This window comes from Doryrhamphus excisus, linkage group LG1, assembly GCF_037039965.1.
Source record: "Doryrhamphus excisus strain RoL-2023G ecotype Guam linkage group LG1, RoL_Dexc_Guam_v1.1, whole genome shotgun sequence".
NCBI classification, from domain to species: domain Eukaryota; kingdom Metazoa; phylum Chordata; class Actinopteri; order Syngnathiformes; family Syngnathidae; genus Doryrhamphus; species Doryrhamphus excisus.
Genome location: NC_136357.1, coordinates 22,134,294 through 22,147,670, shown reverse-complemented (window position 1 = coordinate 22,147,670; position 13,377 = coordinate 22,134,294). Strand labels below are relative to the sequence as shown.

Here is a 13,377-nt window from a genome sequence, read left to right as displayed (position 1 = left end):
CAATGTACGTGTTAATGCATGAAACCATGCAACGTTTTTTTAGAGGGCTTCTGAGTCAAAATAGGTACAGTACGTCCCAATGGTGTGCATTTTTAGCTAGCTCATAGTGACTCGTGTTAAAAATGCACAGAAAAGGTTGCAAAATGTTCTAATGCTGCCTTACCAGAACAAGTATAATTGAATGAGAATGCATATACTTTGTCACTGAAGATTCCAGGATACAAAAGATTGTATGCATTTTCATTTGGAGTGTTACCTCAGCACATCTTCAACTCAAACGTGGACAATGGCAAATATGTTGAGCTAGATAAAGGACTATAGCTGCAAAAGCGCTCTGTTCACGCCTATTCCAACTCCTCCATCAGTCTCCAGTGCATATTATCTTCTTAAACAGGCAAGTGGCAGACAGAAGAACCAAGCCAAGACAAATCCTTCACATTGTTAAGGCTTTAAAAAGATACATGGCAGCCATTGATAAGAGACAAGGCGCTACATAATGCGCTGCTGCATAACTTTATCAACACATTGTTGAGCGGGAGGACCTGGTGAGGCAGATTAGTCATGTTGGAAAGGTTAACTCATGCATCATTTTGGCCATGGAATTTATTCATCTGGAATGTTCTAATTCCAACCCCTCCACTCGTGTGCCCACGTTTTCCCTGCTTTTGATGATAGGTGCCCGCAGTTTAAATATTTATGGTAAACAAAGTAGGTCTCCCAAAGCCTCAGCCATAGAAGCTATTGGATTTCATTATCCTTTTTTTGCAAAGCTTCAAGCAGCCTCGCTAATTAACTTGATTTGATTTTACTCGCCCCTGGTGCTCCACAGTGAAACTTTTCAATGAGGGCCTCATTTGGCACCGCGCTGGAATATGTGGATTTTTACAGGCGATTTTCACGGGAGATAACAGGCAAAAGGCAAACAGATGGCTTCAATCGTCAAAGGAGTCATGAAGAGGAATAACATACCGAATCTTTGCAAAAGGATTCCCGCGATCAAACTATTAAATGACTAATAATGACTTATTTGCAAGAGATAACTTTGGAGGATCTTCTACTCTACTTTGCTGTAATTTCAAACATTACAGACGTATATTCAATATATATGATATTTCAGATATTACAGATATTTCAGTATGTGGAATCAAACTATGGAATGGATTGAGTAAGGAAATCAAACAATGCACAACGATGAGGCAATTCAAGAAACAATACAAGCAGTTGATGTTTGCTAAATACAAGGATGAAGAGTCTTGAACCAGTCATGATGTGCTATATATATATCACTATATTGACACTTACTATGGTACCCATTATGACATTGGATGCTTATATCACCTCATACTTTGGGGTGGGGACAAACAATTAAAATTAAAATTAAAATTTATTTTCTACTGCTTTTCCTCATGCTGGAGCCTATCCCAGCTGTCTTTGGGCGAGATTAAAATTAAAATGTAATAAAATAAAGTAAAAATAAACAAAAAAACCCAAAACTTAAATTATATTAGGAAAGCAGGAAGTGAACAAATTTAACAGTTACTGATTTTTCATCAGCTTTGCTTCTTCCTACTCTTACTCTTCTTTGCTTCTTCCTATGTGGAACTGTGAACTGATTATGGGATGCACGCAATTGTACTCTGATGCATGTTCAAATGAAATTAAACCATTACCATTACCATATAGTGATGATAAAGTGAATCTTGGATGAAGGTATTTTTTTCCCGATTGATGATTTACAAAAAGACCCAAAAATCTGACTGTGACAATTTAGAGTGGCTCTCAAATTAGGTGTAATTGTAATTCTATACTATTATGTATGTACTGATATCTATAAATCGTATGGTGTCCAGTCATCATGATTGTTATCACATATTTCGGTGAGTGCAGGGTTTTTGTTTGACACTGTTTTTCATGAACACTGTAAAGTTATGTTTTTAAATGACTATCAGAAATCACTCCAAGTTAGCAATCGATTGTTTTGGGGGTTCAAGGACCCCCAGAAACTAGCTGGCAGCATATTTCATGTATGGGATTGTACCGGCCTGCATCGACAATCAAACAAAGTGAATCAAAGTAGCAAGGAGCAGAAGTCATGACGGCCGTGTGGCAGGATTTTTCCCTAAAATTCCAAAGAAGACGTTGCAGTTGAATGCTAAACCTGTCATGTTCAAGTTCAGAACCAAGGAAGTTTAATACGACCAACCTCATCATGAATGTGACGCAGCTTCACTCAACAGGAAAGCGCCTGTCAGTGGAGAGTGATGTGCGGTTTAATTGAGCAGTACTACCTCGGCGATATGATGCTGTGCATAAACCTACACCACAGATGCACAAAGACGTGAATGGGCCAGTTTTTCTCATACGTACTGGTGTTGACTATTGTTCTTTTTTTTAGTAACATCCCTTGATTAAGGCTTTTCTAACATTCCACACTCCAAAATGTGCTATGCTACGCTATTGGTATTCAAGGCTGTAATATCGCAATCATATCATAAGTGAAAAAGTCACATACAGTGAGGGTCATAGTATTTACACCCACTAGTTCTCCCACTTAGGAAATAGGGAGAGATCTGAAATTTTCATCATAGATGCATTTCCACTCTAAAAAATAAAATCAAAAAAATCACATTGTATGATTTTTTTTATGATTTATTTGTACCCTTGAGATAATCAGTGCTAATATTTAGTGCAGAAACGGTTATATGCAATTACAGAGGTCAAACGTTTCCTGCAGTTCCTCACCAGGTTTGCACATACAGCAACAGGGACGTTGGCCCACTCCTCTACACAAATCCACTCTAGATCTGTCAGGTTTTGGGGCTGTCGTTGAGCAACACAAAGTTTCATCTCCCTCCAAAGGGCAGTATACCACCATTCCGGCGCTTCTATCCCGTTAGACTGCAAAAGCCTGTTATTGAAGACGGAGCATTGAGCCATCATTGTCTGATTGAAAAAGCCATTTGACGCCCCTGCGCAACCTGAAGCTCTATCGTTCTATTGAAGGATCATGATGGCGCCCCCTTCAGTGCTAATATTTAGTGCAGAAACGGTTATTTGCAACTACTGAGGTCAAACGTTTCCTGCAGATCCTCACCAGGTTTGCACATACAGCAACAGGGACGTTGGCCCACTCCTCTACACAAATCCACTCTAGATCTGTCAGGTTTTGGGGCTGTCGCTGAGCAACACCAAGTTTCATTACATTCTCCCATGACCCCTGTGATCATTCAGACGGTCCCTGGCAAACTTCAAACGAGTCCGCACATGTGCTGACTTCAACAGGGGAAACTTCTATACAATGCATGCTTTTAAAGCATCACGCCGTAGTGTTCTACTGACAGTAGACTTTGAAATTGTGGTTCCAGCTGATTCATCACTTTTCTAATCATGAGTCATGCCCCACGAGATCCTACATGGAGACCCAGTCCCAGGTAGATTAGCAGTCATGTTTAGCCTTTTCCATTTTCTAACAATGGCAGCAACCGTTGATTTATTCTCACCAAGCTGCTTCCCGTTTGTTCCGTAGCCTTTTCCAGCTTTGTGGAGCTCTACTATTTTGTCTTTGGAAAGCTCTCTTGTCTTGCCCATGGTAGCAGTTGCATTATAACTGACTGTGGGGGTGCACAGGTCACATTAATGAGCTCAAAAGGGGAGTACTTGTGGGGGGGTACTTGTGGGGTAAAGGTGGACATTTTTAGGGTGGACTGAGAGCTCTTTGAGAGTCAAAATTATTGCTAATTCTCAAGGGTGCAAATACTTATGAACCTTAGTCATTTACAAATAAATCATGAAAAAGTCACACAATGTGATTTTTGGATTTTTTTTTTAGATTATGTCTCTAAGAGTGAAAATTTCAGATCTCTTCCTATTTTCTAAGTGGGAGAACTTGCAAAATCGCAGGGGGTGTAAATACTCATGACCCTCACTATATACGGGGACACCACGGCCAAAAAGAATAATAAGGACTTGTATGCCTTTAATACAATATGCAGTACAGGAAGTCATGGTTGAGAGTTGATGCAGGAAATGGTTTATAAATAGTTGATAAAGTGTTTGAAATATTCCCTCCCAAAAAAATGCTAAATACGGTAAAAGCATTTTATAATATGGGGGTGCAAACTGCATTTTATCACAACCATTTTCATTAAGTAGTGGCTTGTGTGTGGTGGTATGTTATTCCGTGTTTTTCGCTCCTTTTCTCAGCATGAACGTTTACATGAAGGTTTAGGAGAGATTCTTCTTTTAGTGTTTAGTTGAACAATACCTCCATCCATGCATCTGGTGTCTATGCTGCTAATCTTCACTAGGGTCGTGGGTAGGCTGGAGCCTATCCCAGCAGAGGCGGGATCCGCCCTGGACTGGTCACCGACAATAGGTGTGAAATGAAGTGTAATTAGAAGTACTTCAGAAGATAAAAATAAAAATAAGAAGTACTTCAGAAGTAGTTCCAGTACTAGAATCATTAGATGAGATGTCACGCTGCACCAATGGGTCCACCAGTCCGATCAACAGAATAAAGGAATCACACATATTCCATCATTCCCACCTGTGCTGTCCTTAATATGTTGCATTGTTTGGCTGTTGGTTTGGCGACACCTAGTGTACGCAATCATCCACTGCGATTTTTGTTGTCTGCTGTTCACCTCGATCCCTCACCACAAACGATGTTACTTGTCTTTACGGAATACGATCCATTACGCTTCTGCCCTGGAGTCTATATGTCTGTGAGTAATGTATAACATCATTTAAATCGCTGTATGGCAATAGAAACGTAATTGTACGAATGTCGTATCGTTGTATAAGTTCACTAAGTGTGATGCTAGTTGTGGCTAACTTTTAGATCGTAGCTATTATGCTAGCTTTACTTTTATTGTTGATTGTTCTTTGTATCATATCGCTGTATATAATGTATATTTTAGTGCTGTGTTTGTTCCTGTACAGTTTTACAGTATTCGAAGAAGTAAAGGCCAAGAAAAGACAAACCTTGTTCGTTTATTGGAGCACATAGGACTGTTAAGCTAGCTGCCTAGCTTTGCATAAAGAAACGCACTGTAAGGATAGTATACCACCATTCCAGCGCTTCCATCCTGTTAGACTGCAAAAGCTCGTTATTGAAGACGGGGCATCGAGCCATCATTGTCCAATTGAAAAAGCCGTTTGACGCCCCTGCACAACCCGAAGCTCTATCGTTCCATTGAAGGATCATGATGGCGCCCCCTTCACTGTGCCGTGTGGAAAACATCTCACGTGGGATCTTCTTATGCCAGGGAACATCAAGGGAGAATAAAAGTTTCTTCCACTTTTTCTTTCACTTTCATTTCTTGTTGTTTTTTTTTCATTTTGCATTTTTGATCAGGAGTGTACTCATCAGCGTCCGTGTACTCTGTAGGAGGATTTTAGATGGCGTGTTTATAGCAACATTTCTACTTCACAAAGCTAAGACTGCTTCACTCCATATGAACTTAGATTGCTTCCAACCTATCATGGTGTTCAACCAGCTGAGCGTCCGGCCTTTTCTCTTCAGCTTAGATCCGCGCTTTCCAGGATGGCATTGGTTAAGCCAAGCTTGAGGCTTTCTAGGTGAGTTAGAAATGTACTCCCATTTAGCATATCACATGCATTGGTAATGGTAATGGTTTTATTTCATTTGAACAGATCAGATTACAATTGAGTGCATCCCATAATCAGTTCACAGTTCCACATGTCCAAAAGGAGTAGGAAGAAGCAAAGCTTATTAAATCCGGTACTTTTACAATCAGTAACTGTTACATTTGTTCACTTCCTGCTTTCCATAATACAGTTTAAGATTTTTTTTTGTTTTTTTTAATTAATGTACCACGTACTGAAGTATGAGGCGATATGAGCATCCAGTGACATAATGGGTACCATAGTAAGTGTCAATATAGTGATATATATAGCACATCATGACTGGTTCAAGACTCTTCATCCTTGTATTTAGCAAACATCAACTGCTTGTATTGTTTCTTGAATTAGCTCATCGTTGTGCATTGTTTGAGGTCCTTACTCAATCCATTCCACAGTTTGATTCCACATACTGAAATGCTATGGCTAGCATAACGTAGTCCTAGCATAGAAGTGTTTCAAATGTACTTCTTCCCTGAGATCATATTTCTCCTCTCTTGTAGAGAAGTATTGGATGACATTTTTAGCTAATTGGTTATTTTTAGCCTCATGCATTATTTTAGCTGTTTGAAAATTACCTATATCAGCAAGTTGAAGTATTTGTGATTTTAGAAATTTGTTTGTTCGATTGTTGTTGTTTTTCAAGCATGTGATCATCTGATGTGTGCTCCCGCGCTCGCTGATAGAAGTGTAAAAACATGATTTAATGATCATTTTATGTCTGTACTTCATCTCTGAAAAGCACATCATTTGTAGTGCGGACTGTGGATGCGTACCTCTCTCTACCTTCTCCAAGCCCAGCAATGAAAGAATGGAAAAGATAAAAATGGTGTAGCGAATGGAAATAACGGCAGTGTTTTGGGGTCTACACGTAGAAGGATTCTTGTTGTGTTCGAGTGGACCAAAGCAGTCAGACAGATAAAAGATTGCAGGCTTGGCCACGGATGAGACGTGCTGCAGCGCCGTTTGCCTCTCAGGGCGGAGGGCTGCTGTTGCCAGTTAGGAGGCGTGTGACCATATTAGACGTGAGGGCCTCAGGAGTGACTTGGATGAGGAGGCGTTCAAGCACACTGTGTACTTGTTCACGTTCAGGTTCAAGTTGCAACTATGGTCGATCTTTGTCCTATTTGTTTTTTTTTGTACACTGTGAAGCCTCCAAGGTTTTTCATGGGAAATAATGATATTAATTCGGGCTGTTAAAGGATTCATATTTTTAATCAGATTACAGTTTGCCCTCGTTAATCGTGGTTAATTGGTTAACCATCAATCAATTAGAATCCCCATCCTTGAGTACGTACTGTACCTTACCTCGATTCCAACCATGGAATCGATCTAGAGTCCAGGATATGTTTTGTTGTCCCCGACATTCATCAGGCTCCCCCAGAAAAAGCATCAGTTTTCTTCTAATTGCTTTTTGGGGCAATTCAACAGAATTCTCAGACCGAGGAAGCGAGTAATGAGCATTGGAGTTAAAATGGCCATCAATCAGGAAGAAGTTAGGAAGCTAATGAAGGTTCCGGCCCGGTTTGTGTCAGAGAAATGTGTGCAGGCTGTTGGACCACAGATACGAGACGAGCAGAAGACTGGGGCGATACGAGGAAAGGGGCATTAGTGCTTACTTTTTTTGAAGGAAGAAGTGTTATCTACCTTGCGAGCAGCTCCAACTTCCTGGTTGAGAAAAGTAAGGTCCTTGTCGATATCCAGCATGTATGTCCGTTATCTCCTTATGCCTTTCTTTCCTCCTTGCTGCAATCCCTTCGCCTTTCAGGTGTTTTCCCTCCTTCACATGTCTCAGGTGTCCTTTTAGCACCTTCCCACTTCCTCTTCCTGTCCTTCATTTCCTGGGTCAGGCCACTTTGAATCCATTTGTTTTGTCTTAAACAGATTTGAATACCGTTCCACATTTTATTCTACTGTCTCGGTAAATCCCAAAAGCGACATTAATATTAATTTTCTTGTACAAAAAAAACAAAACGTTAATATTTGTGAAGTTTTCCACGATTTGCTTCACATATCATTTATTCATTTCTGTCGTCCTCTGATCAAATAATCGCAATTCACTTTTAAGCACCGAACTTCCACTTCACATTGATGATGACAAAACATAATAAGACAGCTTGACAGTTCCGAGTTCAAAATGAGCTATTTCAATGACAAAGTCGGACAAGTATGCATAATTTACAAATACAGAGACTCTCAAAATTTCACTGGATGTCAGACAGAGTGACGATGGAAAAACTTATGAAACATTTGAATGCTTATTGTTCACTTGACACTGAATTAACGTCTAGATAATTTTTTTGTTTTTATTCAACATTCATGAAGAGCTGAGAAACTAGCCACAACATTAGGTATTCCACAGATTGCGAAGTCTAAGCCTGAGTCTAAGCTTACTAGAGGGGTGGACTTACTACGACCACATCACTAACATCAGGAGAACCAGAGTATAGAGCGGATGGAGTCACCTGCTGTGGCCCAGCAAAGGGCACTGTACTCGGACACATCCGCCGAGCAGCCGGGGTGCCACTATGGAGGTCTGGAGAACTGGAGGATAAGGAGGAGCAGGAGAAGCCACCTGGCTTGGCCCGGCAAGGTGTACTGTATTTGGGCACACGCTCCGAGCAGCCCACCCGTGTGACGCCACAGAGGTCTCTAGGAAACACTTTTCAAATGCCGCGGCGTTGCCTTTTCAGGTGGCCGATCAGGTAGTTTTGTGTGTGCAATGGTTTTTCTACAGAACCTGGTTTGAGCCAGGCTGAATTCGGGGCTGGCTGGACCAGACGGGCCACACTAATATTGGTATATAGTTTATAAATGTGGGCACATGACTTGAACAGACTTAGCGTCAACATTTTTAAGCTTTGAACTTGACCCAGTAAGTGCTGTAAAGGCTGAGGTTGTAGACCTTGTTGGACACGAGGCCTTTCTAAGAGGAAAGATTTGCTCCACTTTCCTATAAACTTCATTCAGGTTATTCAGGTTCCTTAAAACGACATCCATTCCCACCAGAACAATACCAGTATCAGTTTACCCGAGAGTTTGCTGATAGGGGGTTACTGGGATATTTTATCCTCTCAAGGGATTTTGCTTTAATTAAAAGACTATAGTCATTAACTCATCAGCACTCTATAGAATAATTGCCTTTCTATATAGTCACAAGGAATATGGGACATTTAATTTTAGAAAAATCTTTAATAACTGGTGGCTTAAACCATGTGATGAATTTTCTAATCAAAGCTTTCAGTGCGGAGTCAATTCGATGAAAAAAAGTTGACACTTACAAGAATATAATTACTAAGAGATTAGTCTTTTGCCAGAATACTCAGGTATCACTAATTGGCAGACCGCGGTATGTACAGTACCTGGACTTATAGTCAATAAAATATTTAACTAATTTATGTTTTCACATTTGGACATGTAAAGAGGACAGGGAGAGACGGGGCATAGGTGTGGATAGACTGGACAGGGAAAATGAGTGATAGGTGCGATAAAGAGGACAGGGAGAAACGAGTGATAGGTGTGGATAAAGTGGACAGGGAGAAACAAGTGCTAGGTGTGGATAAAGTGGACAGCGAGAAACAAGTGGTAGGTGTGGATAAAGTGACAGGGAGAAATGAGTGCTAGGTGTGGATAAAGTGCACAGGGAGAAACGAGTGATAGGTGTAGATAAAGAGGACAACGAGAAACGAGTAATAGGTGTGGATAAAGTGGACAGGGAGAAACAAGTGATAGTTGTGGATAAAGTGGACAGGGAGAAACGAGTGAAAGGTGTGGATAAAGTGGACAGGGAGAAACGAGTGATACGTGTAGATAAAGAGGTCAACGAGAAACGAGTAATAGGTGTGGATAGATTGGACGGGGAGAAACGACTGATAGGTGCGATAAAGAGGACAGCGAGAAATTAATGCTTGGTGCGGATAAAGAGGACAGGGGAAATGAGTGATAGGTGTGGATAAAGTGGACACCAAGAAACGAGTGATACATAGGTGTGGATAGATTGGACAGGGAGAAACGAGTGTTAGGTGTGGATAAAGTGGACAGGGAGAAACGAGTGATAGGTGTGGATAAAGAAGACGGAGAAATGAGTGATAGGTGTGGATAAAGAAGACGGAGAAACGAGTGATAGGTGTGGATAAAGAGGCAAAGGGAAAAACGAGTGATAGGTGTGGATAAAGTGGACAGGGAGAAACGAGTGACCAGGGTTCCTCGAGAGATGAGAACCACATTGTGGCTTTTGTACCGAAGGTTCATGTACCGACCGGGTTCTCCAGCACTCGTGGAAAGGCTTTCCCAAATATTTCTGTGTAAAAATACTCGAGTATGCTATAATTTGCCTTGTTGCCTATATTTTGCGTCAAGATGTTCAATTTCTTTCTGCAGGGCCGTCGTTGGACACAAAGAGCCGCTGCCTGGTGACAGTAAGGACAACATCACCATTTACACCCAAATCTTAGACAGACTGTTGGACGGCTATGACAACAGACTACGTCCTGGGCTAGGAGGTAAGGTACAGTACGTACTCATATGGGTACAGTACGTTTTAATGACACACAAGTACCAGCTGCTTTGTGTGGTGCAGAGCAGGTATTGGCTATTGGGTGCACGGTCCCGGAGTGAAAGCTTTCAGTCACGGCGGACAAGCACATATGTCGGTAGAAAGCCGTCTAAATGGCGCCATTTCCTCCAAAGCTTCAACAAAGCAAGGCCACATGCTTGAGCAGACTTTTCTCAGTCATCCAGCTGGAATGCGTGCTTCCGCTTGGCTGCTCGCTGCCGAGGCCACAAGCGTTGCTACCGGGCTGCCGACCACCAAGCTGCAGGACCTTGGAGCGCTAGCCAGGCAGCAGAGAAATCAGGCGCAATGCATCCACGGCTTGTTTGTCCAAGTCAGAGGATGTGGAGGCCGTTCTTGTTGGAATTATGGATGTATCCGTTTAGTGTGACAGGAAGTCATTTGTGTTGCAAATGAATCCTTTTTAAAACGGTTGCAAAATGGAAATGTTATTACTCGAGGTTGATTCCAGACCTAAAGAGTTCGATGAGACATAATTACGTGCAAACATCTCAGATAATCAGACTGCATAGTATAATTTCATTTTCATCAGCATCTATTCACACTGATGCATTGTTGTAAACAGAAAAAATGGCAAACTCATTCTGCCCCCCGCCGATGCCCGCCATGCAAACCGCTGATGCAGCTCTGCGATAATCACATACTTTGCCAGAACTATTTGTGTCCTCGGGATGATTCATGTGGAAGTGGATCTCACCTCTCACGGGGGTTCTTCGCCACAGGAGCGGAGATTTCACCTGTGGGTGGTCTCTTAGGTCTGGGACGTAGTTAGCGCAAAGTATCTCCTTCACTTTTGGATAAAAGCCTCATCACTCTCTGGTTGTTGTGCTACAGGGGGAAGCTATTTGTCTCACCAAGAGCCCAAAAGCCTGCTTCACACATCCCCCCCAAAGGAGCTGATTCAACCCACAAAGAGAGGAAGACAGATTTCGGCCTCTCTCGACTCTCGCATGGTGTCCTACTTAATGTTTTAAAATCAAGGCGTGTTTTTCCTCAGAATTAATACCGCGGTTCTTAATTGAATTGCTGCGCGGTGATGGTTTTCATCATGTGCAACGATACGCGTAATTATTCCAAAATATGAGGAAAAAACACATTGGAGAGTCATAAAAGATGATCACATTTAATGTGGTTATGATATGTCTATAAGAGTGTGTAATGGCAATTAATTGTCCTCGTTATGGAAGAGCCACGGAGGGCCATACGTTCCGTGCTAAGCTCCTCCTTGCTGAGCAGCAAATGTTTCAGGACGGATGCTAATGCTGGACTGGACAAAACAAGTTTGAGTCAGTAATCCACACTAACACAGTCGTCCCTCGTTTGTAGTGCTTAATTGGTTCCAGATCGGACCGCGTTAAATGAACTTCCACTATACAGCATTCATTTTCCGAGTTCCAGCATAGAAAATCTGCTCATGACTTTCTAAATACCGTTTCTAGCCCTGCAGACATGACATAACATCCCGATAGTCTTGCCGGTAGTTCGACTCCTGCATTGTTTCCACCTGGCAATCTTGCCAGCTAACCAGCTATCCTCAAAAGTATTTCTTCTAAACGTCAATGAAAAGTGTATTTTGGGGGAAATTTCTTCATCCACAATTTGTATGTGAGACATGGACACTAGGGGTGTGAATCTCAGCACTGAGGACGATTCGATGCACTGCCGGCGATATGATACTTTAACGATACATGGAATTTTCTGGCGATACGATTCACCCTCGTCACGATATGATGCGATACGATGTGATAATCAATTAGTTCACATCAATGCAATCCCATATGATATGGTGCAATTTCTTGCGATATGATGCAATTCAACATGATGCAAATAAGCAAAGGGAAAAAATGGAATTCCGTATGGTCCTACAAAAAGGATTTGGCTTTATTCCTTCTAGGCACTTGGCAGTAAATTCAACTAAAGTGCTGTTTGTCTTTTTTACTATGCACCACTTCTTCATCATTCTTTTTGTCATCTTAAAACAGCAACAACTTTTCAAAAACAACTTTCCTCCCACTTTCACATGGGCTATGCAATTCCAATAGCAGTGGTTCAGTGGTGGAGTCAAACAATTCAACAATAATTACTGCTGTAAAAAATACAGTACAGCAACAACAAAGTTAAAGTGACACTTTCAACAGTGCAATCAATGTTTGTTTATATTCCTGTGTGCAAAACATACTGCTAATATGAATGAGCTAGCAGCTAGGCTAATACAGTAGTGAGGAGCAGAAAGTGGAAAACAACTTCTACCCTTTTTAAATTGTTTACAAATTCAGGAAGAAGCCAACTGCTCTGCTGTTCTAATGTCACCTGCTGTGCTGAACACTCGTTCAGATGGTGGGGGGCACTTGTTGCAGGGACGGACAAATAGCTCCTGGACAATTTGGAAAGCAGCGGAAGATCCACTTGTTCTGACCTGATTTGCTTGGTTCTTCCCCGGTGTCCGACGAGGAACTAGACGGGGAGGAGGCGGTAGACTTGTCTGTGTTGTGGTGTCCACCATTTAAACGTTGCGGGGGGGTTAAATATAGAAAGTTCCTCGCTGCTGCTTGCTACGAACGTCCATGCTGTTTTACTAGTAGTTGGATGTGCCTCACGGCTTCCGTCCGTATTCAATACAAAACACCAAATAATGATGGTGCATTCAATGCACCTGGGGAACAGCATATCGGGTGAAGTTGAACATTAATAAAATGGCGCTTGCATCATATTTTACCGATACCCACAAACGCATCACGATGAATCTAGATTTCACCCGTAAATTGCATCCATATCCAGTGAATGAGCCGATGCATTCGATGTATTGATTAATATTGATTATTTTCCATGCGCTTAATGGACTTATTCCTACTCTTCTGTGTGTTCTAAAGATTTAAAAACAGACAAAAAGAGGCAGGTAAAAATGTGTATCATGGGATGCACCTATTTTGTCTAGAAAGCCTTCAGAAAAAAACTCCAAAAAGCATCATGTGACCTACATAATAACTAAGCCACAGCTACATTATATTATTGTTATTGTTTTGACCATTGTTACGCCCAAGAACTACGTTAGTAGCGTAGTGGCACCTCGCCACAACACAACGGATATCTACTAGCTGGCTAGCGACTAACTGCACCACACACTCGCTCACAATACCTCAGGTCACCACAGAATGGTAAAC

General features: G+C 41.6%; 1 protein-coding gene across 2 annotated transcripts in view; it reads left to right on the top strand.

Annotated features, from left to right (window-relative positions):
• gabra3 (gamma-aminobutyric acid type A receptor subunit alpha3) overlaps nucleotides 1–13,377 on the top strand; it is a 115,399-nt gene that overhangs the window by 57,997 nt on the left and 44,025 nt on the right. For both annotated transcript variants that reach the window (XM_058076970.2, XM_058076969.2), the window contains exon 3: nucleotides 10,024–10,145. In XM_058076970.2, the coding sequence (XP_057932953.2) occupies nucleotides 10,024–10,145 (122 nt within the window). The remainder of the gene's footprint in view (nucleotides 1–10,023; nucleotides 10,146–13,377) is intronic.